The sequence below is a fragment of the Morone saxatilis genome, unplaced genomic scaffold (genome assembly GCF_004916995.1).
Source record: "Morone saxatilis isolate NCDOM2014 unplaced genomic scaffold, NCSU_SB_2.0 Contig12, whole genome shotgun sequence".
Taxonomy (NCBI): domain Eukaryota; kingdom Metazoa; phylum Chordata; class Actinopteri; family Moronidae; genus Morone; species Morone saxatilis.
Window position 1 is genome coordinate 5,417,835 of NW_023339674.1, and position 8,818 is coordinate 5,426,652.

The window sequence follows — 8,818 nt, forward strand, 5'->3', positions numbered from 1 at the left end:
ATCCTGTATAGTGGTGGTGCACTTAGCGTATAACTATAAAAGCAAACACTACCACTCCATGATTAAAACAGATAGAATGCATACAAATCACTACAGACCATCCTCTCATAAATGTTGACGCGACCCTAGTTGCCGGTGGGGCTACTACAGCGCGCCCGATCAGGCGTTTCAGGGGCCCCCTGCAAGTGGGCAACAGCCTAGCGCATCCTCACTAAGCCTGTCACTACTCTCTGGGGATTAACGTCGCCCCTCCTCTTTCCGCGCTCCAACAAAGCCTCTGCCGCCCAGTCTGCAAAGCCCCCGCCCGAAGGCTCCGGGCTCAGTGCTGCCGCGGCCCACCGCTGAGCGCACGGACAAGCTGCCTCTGACCAGGAGGCTCGAGGATGGGCGTGGCCGAAGGGGCCTGACATTTTTCCTGCCGCCGTCCATTCCGCAGCTGCCACTGTCGTCCACTGATTTTTTGGCTGATGGGGGGAAAACGTGGGAAAAAAAATTAAGGGGGTCAGCTGGGGCGGGTGACGTCACGTTTTGGCCTGATCGGGCGATTTGAGCACGCGCCGGCGGTAGGACCAACGCGCCGAAAAGTGGTCATTCCTAGATAGTGACGCACAGGGTTTTGTCCAGTGAGGAATTATCACGTCTCGCAGATGAGGTTTTGGTGTTGCAGCCTCGGCTGAACAAACTCAAACGACTAGGGGGGCCGACAGTCGGATCCCAGAGCCGGTCAGTAAGCGCCGCTGTCGAAACAGTCGCTGCGCGCGAGGTTTAGATCGTTGTGAACGACACAAGGACTCGGAAGGCGGTGTCTGGAACCCCCTGAGAGGGAGAAAGGCTTCCGATGAAGTTAATAAGTCGAGTGCCCAATTAGCTGAAAGCCGATATAAGAAAGATATTAACCCTTCATTGCAGCGCTGCTTCATTTAAGTTAGCTTATCATTTTTCAGGTACATGACCCGTATCTAGGGGTTTTGAATAGCAATAGTTCTGGGTGCTTTGTGTAGCGCAGTGCATTTCTGCTGCGGCCTAGCATGGCCTTAACCTAATATGAGTTCTGCCTTTTCATTAACCAGTTATGTCACCCATTTCCTTTATTGCTTGCTGCTTTTCATGAACTTGAATGAATTTTCCTAACCTCCAGTGTCCCTCCTGGCGTATTATTATAAGTTGGGCAGACAGGCCCAACTTCCATCCCTAGCACTTTCACGAACCTACTGCTTTCCCGTTTTTTGGTGGAAGGAGGACTGACATACACGCTTTTAGGAAGAAAACATTAGGGGGGAGTAAAAGAGATGAGTTTGGTCGTTCATCATTTCATTTATATAGTCTCGTAAATCGACGGCATTTCATTTTTCCAGGACAGCTGGCAGACAGAAGTGTACAACGCGGATTTGATTCAGTGGATAATGCCCCGGAGGTTCGTTTTAGGGCGAAGTGCCCCAGTACAGTATGCAGCCAGGAAAGTTTTTATGGGCTTTTGAATCAAACCTAAAAGGTTGCTGGATTAGTTGATTTCAAATGTGGGTTGTTGTGGGGGCCATTGCTGCATAAGTTACATATGCATCTTCCCACAATGGTAAGATGTGGCATTTCATATTTGTGCAGTCATATCTAGTTTCCCTTGCTTCCACATAGTGCTCTGTCTCCACTATACCCCTTGGATCGACTCTTATCGTGCTAGCATAACGAGGCCAAAATAGCCACACAAGACCTTAATTTTCAGCCCCCCTACCCTCTTTGTCACTACCTCTCTTGACTCTGATAGTCAGGTGATAATGAGAAGCCCCAAATCTCAGGATCCACTGTGTTTCCTATGTCCGACACTGTCTAATAAAGGTGGACCCCAGCCACCCTCAACACGCCGGCTGTGCCTAGTGTTTTGGTGGGCATGTGTTGTCTACTTAAACTTGCCCAAGCTAAAAGAGGGGTTTGATGGTCAAATCTGCATGGGCATCCCTGACGTCTCTCACACAAACACACAAACACGAGACAGCCCACAAACACGAGCGACACACACAAACACAACACGCACACACATCACATCACAAACACAAAGATTTTAAACTCTGTTTATCCGTAACTTTCCAGTAAGCATTTCAGTCAGCCAAGCGATGTTGTGGTGTGTGTGTGTTCATCTACATCCTGTATTTGCACACGGCTCGCAGCCGTTCCGAACTCTCCTTTAGGACAGCAATTATTAGGGTAGAATTTATTAAATAACACACAAATTGAGCTCAGATAACGTAAATCATTTATCAACTCTCCAGAGTGTTACAGTAGCAGCCGACGCCTATGGAATTGTTTCAGTTCTGTACATTCCCCATACTCCATATGTGTGTTCGTCAAATGAATTAATAAATGAGAGTGACTTTGCGATGGTCGGTTCAGGGGATGAGGCCGGGTTTGACCACCCAGAGGTTGGTGTTCGTGCTGAGGCGATCCGTGCCTAAGAGTACTGAGTGACGAACGTTCTCACTTTTATGTGTGGCGTATACCCATCTGTCCTGGGCAATAGCAACACAGATATACAGGCTTCGTCATCGAGTGACACGGCAAAACTCTGATCTGGTCGCATGTGATGTAGATCTATTACCCTCTGTGAATGGATGACCAGCTGCCTACATTTTTCGTTTGGAGAGGGCACAGCGTCTTACAGTGCCAGGAAAAGTACACCGCAAGCACCAACACATCACACATATGCGCACACACAAACACACACACACACACACACACACACACAAACACACACACATACACACACACACGCGCGCACACACTAAAGTAATCCACTGGGTGTAAATAGAGCCTGACTACAACCGCTCTGTGTATGTCTCAGTTTCTCTAGTGGGTTTTAATCACTGTGCTTTGGGGAGGGGATCCTTGGAGATTCAGCTCAGCTGTTGAAGACCACTGCTGTCGTGCGTAAATTAATTTAATTTATTAAAGTGTTGGTTCATCTAAAATACAAAAAAGCATATTTTCTTTACCATATTTTAAAAATGGCAGAGACATAAAGACATAGAAACCCTGAGATACCAGATATAATCAATCTGTTTGTATCATTTCCACCCTGATTTTCAGAGAATGATATCCATCACAAAACTTAAGCACATAACACTATCTGCATTGGTAGATATTTCTTGGTTGGTAGTGAGAAAACATATTATTTGTGCTATGGGTCAACTGAGCCTATAAAAAATCATACTGTTCAAACCTGTTAAATTTCAATTAAATGCAGCAAATTGTAAACTTGTCTCCTCTGGCTTGCTGCAGTTTTCTCCTCATTCAGCTCTTCTTTGTGTATGGGTGTTTTGCATTAATTTTACCCATGGATGGTTTAGCCATCCACTGGGCATAAACAGAAGCTGAAACCGAGCCTGGGTGCATTCAGATGTAGCAGGGGAGGAGAGAGCGAGAGATAGAGAGACAGAAACAAAGAAAACAGAGAGGTACATGTTTGCCATGTCTGTCTGCTGGGTTTCATCAACTCTACCCCTCTCATAATCTCTGCACACACACACACACACACACACACACACATTCACGCAAACACACACACACACACATTCATGCAAACACACACACAAGCTCTTTCTGTCACACACACACACACACATGCTCACACAGACTGGTGAATAGCGTTGAGAGACAAGTGGACAAGCACAGTATTCTTCCTCCTATTCAGAGCAGCCCGTTAGAGACCGGCTGTTGCCCACGGCAACAACACTTTGCTGCGGATACGTACTGAATGTAAACATTCTCCGTCCCTCGCTCTCTCATTGGTCAAGAACAAAACCTGATTATCGCAGCGACAGAGACAGACAGACAGAGAAAGAGAGCGGAGAGTTGTAACAAAGTTTTCCGCTGCTCCCTCTGAGAGTTTGCGCTCTCAGAGACTCAATCGAACATCAGTTGTTTGTTTGGCTAGCCACTGTGGCGCCTCACAAAATAAACTGGCCTCACACCGCTACCCTGACACAAACTAGCTATTTCAAGATGAACACATAAAGTGCGACTGACGGGGGGCCATAGGCACTTGACAGAACTGTTAAAACACCAAAATCAACACTGCTATTAAAGTCACTTTGATTTACATTCTTGAATCACGCACACGCAAATTATTAGTGCTCGTTAATCATCATAAGTTATTAATGCAGCATATAAAACCAAAACATTATTGTTTAAATTAGGGCTGCAATAAAAAAAAAAGGCAATGGCAATACCCAAGAGCCAAAGGGTTTATCTTTATATTACTTGTTTTGTTCAACCAACAGTCCAAAAGCCAAAAAATATTCAATTAAAATCATATAAACACAAACACGCAGCAAATTGTTATGTTTGAGAAACTGAAACTAAATCATTTTTGGTGTTTTTGCTTAACAAAGTCGATCAACTAGCAGACTACAATTAGAGAATACAATTAACTAAAGAATAATCATGTACAGTGTATGTGTACATTGCACTCCATCACACAACAATTAGACAATGTTTTGATTTGTCGAGGAACTGGAAGAAATGATTTTAATTCTCCTATTTGCATTTCTCTTCAATGAAGCATGCATTAGTGTACATATTGTATCATCTAGTCTGGCTTTTAAACTCTCTCCCTCACCTTGGTAGGCCTTGGTGTGTCCAGCGATCAGGTACTTAAGTTCAAAGCTGTAGGATCGCATCTTCTGCTGCGTCTCACTGCGAACTGCCGCCATGTAGCTGTCCTCCATCTTACTGGTGCAGCAGCTGGGCCCAGGGTGGACACACACTCGCAGAGACTCATCTGAAAGACAGAGGCGGAAGAAAGAGCTTCATTCCTCATCATATTCACTGAAGATCCAACACAGAATAAAAGTAATTATTTCATAAAGTCTGCATCCACCTTTACTCTGACCTTGGATAAAAGGCTTCAGGCGTACTCACCAAGTTTTTCCTGATTAATAGAAGTAAGACATATCTGATAAATGTTTAAAAAGGTACTCAGAGCTAGAGATGTGTTCCTAAAGGTTGTTTTATTAATCAATTACGTTTGTTGATCCATTTAGGGAACAGTAATCTCAGACTTTATTCACAAAACTAACTCTACGATGAGCCTGTTGGGACCTGACATGATGACATGCACAGTGGGCGACACTTCACAGTTCACACCAAGTGTGTGTGTGTGTGTGTGTGTGTGGAGCAGTCTGACATTGGTAGAGTGCTGTAAGCCAAGCTGTCAAGCAACTGACTGAGATCAAGGGAGAGAGAGAGATTAGAGGAATGGACAGTTCACCTATATCTGACCTGACACACACACACACACACACACACACACACACACACCAGACTTATTCAGCTATACATATTAGCACTGGCTGACGGTCGAGTACATTACTGAGATAGCTCGTATTTATTGGTAATGCTATGTTGGATTCCTCAGTTGCCAGTGGGACAGTAGGTTGGTGGGAAGCCAGACGACCAGCTCAGTTTTTACAGCGACATATAAATCTGAGAACAACAACCAGTCCAACACTCACTCAGTCAGCGAGATTCAGAAACCTGTGCGGCCTCTGTTTTTCGTCTCAAAGCTAAATGTTCAAACTAATTTGAAAAAAAAAAAAAAATCTCTCCAGCTCAAGGTCCACTTTCTGGAAATGTTCCAGAACTTTCAGCTGCATCAAATGTCCTTCATCAGCAGATGGAGTCTGCTCAGTTGTCATAGAGATTGTTTCATTGTTATCACATGATATATGTATGGAATTTGATCTGTCACATGATAACAGGTGGTCATACAGTATATGGCGGGGGAGATTGTAATCCCTGTCTTTGTTGCAGCCTCAAAGCTTTAGAACATTTCCGGTAAGTGGACATCGCGTTAAGAATATTTTTGTGAGAGGTCAATAATGAAACCTCACGCTCAACAAAACTTCAGGTGGTCCATTCAGGAGAATTCTGACGACATTTTCAGACCAACCGTCTTGTTCTTCAGCTTGAATATAAGAGTAGGCAGTGTTTGTGTGGGTATTTGCTTCAAGGAGAGCTGTTATACAGCCTACTTACAATTACTACTCTCTCAAGTTAATTCATCCATGGCCACACCAGATCACAAGACCGTTGTGTAAAGAATCTACTGTGGTAACATCTATAATTAGCAGACATCCCTGCCTGAAAATGCAAAGGCCGCCACCGTATTTTGTTAACTAGCTGTTAACAATCACAAGCTCGTAGAAACAGCGTCAGTTCCTGCAGCAACGACAATACTGCACGAATACTGCAGCACCTTACATCTAATGTTTCGTCGACCACAGGCAAATGAGTCCCCAAAGGCAAGTTAAAGAGATATAGAGATAAAGCATGGATTCTTCATTCTGTTGCAGCCGTGTTATCTGCTGTTGTCTGGCAGATTTCCTTGTGTCTGCTGAGTATAGCTGGACGATTAATATCTGATTTTTATGCACTTTCATGAACTGTATAATTATGAGAAGGAGACAGTTAATGTTGTGTCAAGATTACAAGAAAATAAAGCGTGTTAACTGGAGATCTGTATCATCCACCACTTGTCTCCACTGTCCAGGGAAATCTGAAATTACTGCCAGCAAAATGACTCCAAGGGATCACCTCAATGTGGTTAAACGAGCCGGACAAAATCTCACATTTACATTTAGAAAAACAGCATCTTTAACACCACCACTTATAGCCACGTACACTTTAAAGAGCTCTATATTAGTGGTGCAGACTATTTAGGTTAGTTTTTAAACAGAAATAGCTTCTCTCTCTCCAATAAGTGTTGGCTGCACACTGACGATCGTGTATATTTGGAATTTGGCCCTGCATTTCTAAAGCTATGAGTTTAAATCCTGTGTGGGCAACAACTCACAGCAATGCTTCAAGTATTAAAAATCTCATAGCAGGAGAGATATTAATTTGGAGTCTGGTTATTTAACAGGACATGTCTGTTCGCTTTCATTTAAGTCATTTAAAAGGAGAACGTGTGGAAAATATTGCCTTTCTTTTACATATGTTTCAGCACAGGAAGGTTGTTAAAGTGTGTGATACTTTACAATGAATTATATATTTTACCTATAGAGATCTTTAAGGTGTTTTGTGTGGTTAGTACGGATTGTATACAGTAGTATTTGGATCCTTTATTAAAGTAAGGAATACTTTGTTAAAATACTCAATTTCAAGTTATTCAAACAAAATTGTATGTAAGTATAACACAAGTATGTATTATTAGTATATATATGTATGTTTTTATATAATCTATGTAGGTATATGTTATGGTTACTGATACATCATTAACATTTAGATGTTTTGGATCTAATCTTAACTACTTTATATACTGCACTCTACTTTAATATGTAATGTTGAATTGTAATGTATAAACTCACATGTTTTTGTATTTAAAATCTGAGTAACAGGTAAATACTCATTACTACTAATAGTTGGAGTAAAAAAAATGCGAAATGTGCCTCAGAAATGTGGCGGAGAAGAAAGATGAAATGTGACAAAATGGAAATGCTCAAGTAAAGTTCGACTATCTTAAAATTAGACTATATAAAATGTACATACACGTTACACCCCACCTCATTTTCCAAAGTCCCCTGTAGACTTTCTGCTATGATATTTCCAAAGGGACTGACTGACCTGTTCCCGGCCTGTCTGGCACCAGCTCCACCGGGCCTATTTGGCGCATCATGTAGGCTGTCTTCACCTCATGACAGCTGTCCACATCGGCTGATCTACAGCCGGTCTCCGGTAGGAAAACAAAATAAAACAAAATCAGCCAAAACAAGTCCACGCTTTGTAAGGCTGCACGGAACATCGCAACATCTCAGTCAGGAGATAAGAGAGTCTGAGTGCTTAATATGAATTCCTAAAAAAAAAAAAGTCCCACGGTGCAGTGTGACTGAAAACTTCATCTGCAGCCAGTAAGTCTGTCTGGAGCCCACTGTCAGCCTCAGCGCCCTCCTCCCCCTCTGACTCTCTCACTCACTAAAGCTCAATTACTTAATTGACATGTGCACTCAAAATACCTTCAAAATACCACTTCGTTTGAGAGTGTGTGTCTGCTATACGGTAGCTATCGTAATGGGAATAACAACGTATTACAGTTGAGAAACTGGCAACACAATAAGATCCATAAATGTCATAAAATCACAAGGAATAAAGGCAATTTACTCGGAATTCACTTACTTATGTGGCAATAAAACGCACAAGTAAGCTTTTTTTTTTTTTCCAGTGACTTTAAATCTGTATATCACACATATACTTTACAACAGCTGCTGCTACTGCAGATACGGTCCATTAAACCTGACTGATGACTGTGAGTGAAGTTGAATCAGGAGGAAATACTGGTTGAGAGTGGGACAATGGCGCCACCTGCTGGTCACTTTGGACCATAGCAGTCATTTTAAACACCTCCTTATTAAAATAACACCATTCAGATAATGTAATAATGACTTAAAGACTGCTTGTTGGGTGTTACATGTGTTCCACTCACTAATTATATAATATAAAATGAGTAGTTTTGACTCAGCACTCAGTTAATATTGCTAACACTGGTAGCAGTTAGCTGAGACAGACAATACAGACAGCAGTGCCAGAGCCCTCAATATCCGTAGTTTGCACTTTCTTTTGTTTGACAATTTGACAAAAAGATGATTTTCTTCAAATTTACCTCTTCCAACAACCTTAATTATATATTTTTTTCCCAACACAATGTCCAGTAGCTAAGCTAAGGCTGTTTGCAACGGATAGGCGTTAACTAACGTTAGCTTTACCGTAACCATGACAACGTATCAAGTCCGGGAACAGTTACTGACATTGGAGATGATTGATTGATTGATTG

At 42.4% G+C, this 8,818-nt stretch overlaps 1 protein-coding gene across 1 annotated transcript; it reads right to left on the reverse strand.

The window, feature by feature from the left end:
• Positions 1-237: 237 nt before the first annotated feature.
• Positions 238-7,903, reverse strand: LOC118322008 (glypican-5-like). The gene is made up of 3 exons (XM_035653587.1): positions 7,615-7,903; positions 4,610-4,771; positions 238-464 (listed from the first exon to the last, which is right to left on the reverse strand). The coding sequence occupies exons 1-3, from the start codon at positions 7,790-7,792 to the stop codon at positions 238-240; spliced, it is 567 nt and encodes a 188-aa protein (XP_035509480.1). The 5' UTR covers positions 7,793-7,903.
• Between the last annotated feature and the right edge of the window lie 915 nt (positions 7,904-8,818).

Bases quoted from the DNA above. Each gene is read 5' to 3' on its own strand.
- LOC118322008 (XM_035653587.1), bottom strand. From the start codon at position 7,792: ATGTTCCGTGCAGCCTTACAAAGCGTGGACTTGTTTTGGCTGATTTTG. The intron at 4,772-7,614 runs GTCAGTCAGTCC...TCTGTCTTTCAG, and splicing joins GCCAGACAGGCCGGGAACAG to ATGAGTCTCTGCGAGTGTGT. The intron at 465-4,609 runs GTGAGGGAGAGA...TCCCCCCATCAG, and splicing joins ACACACCAAGGCCTACCAAG to CCAAAAAATCAGTGGACGAC.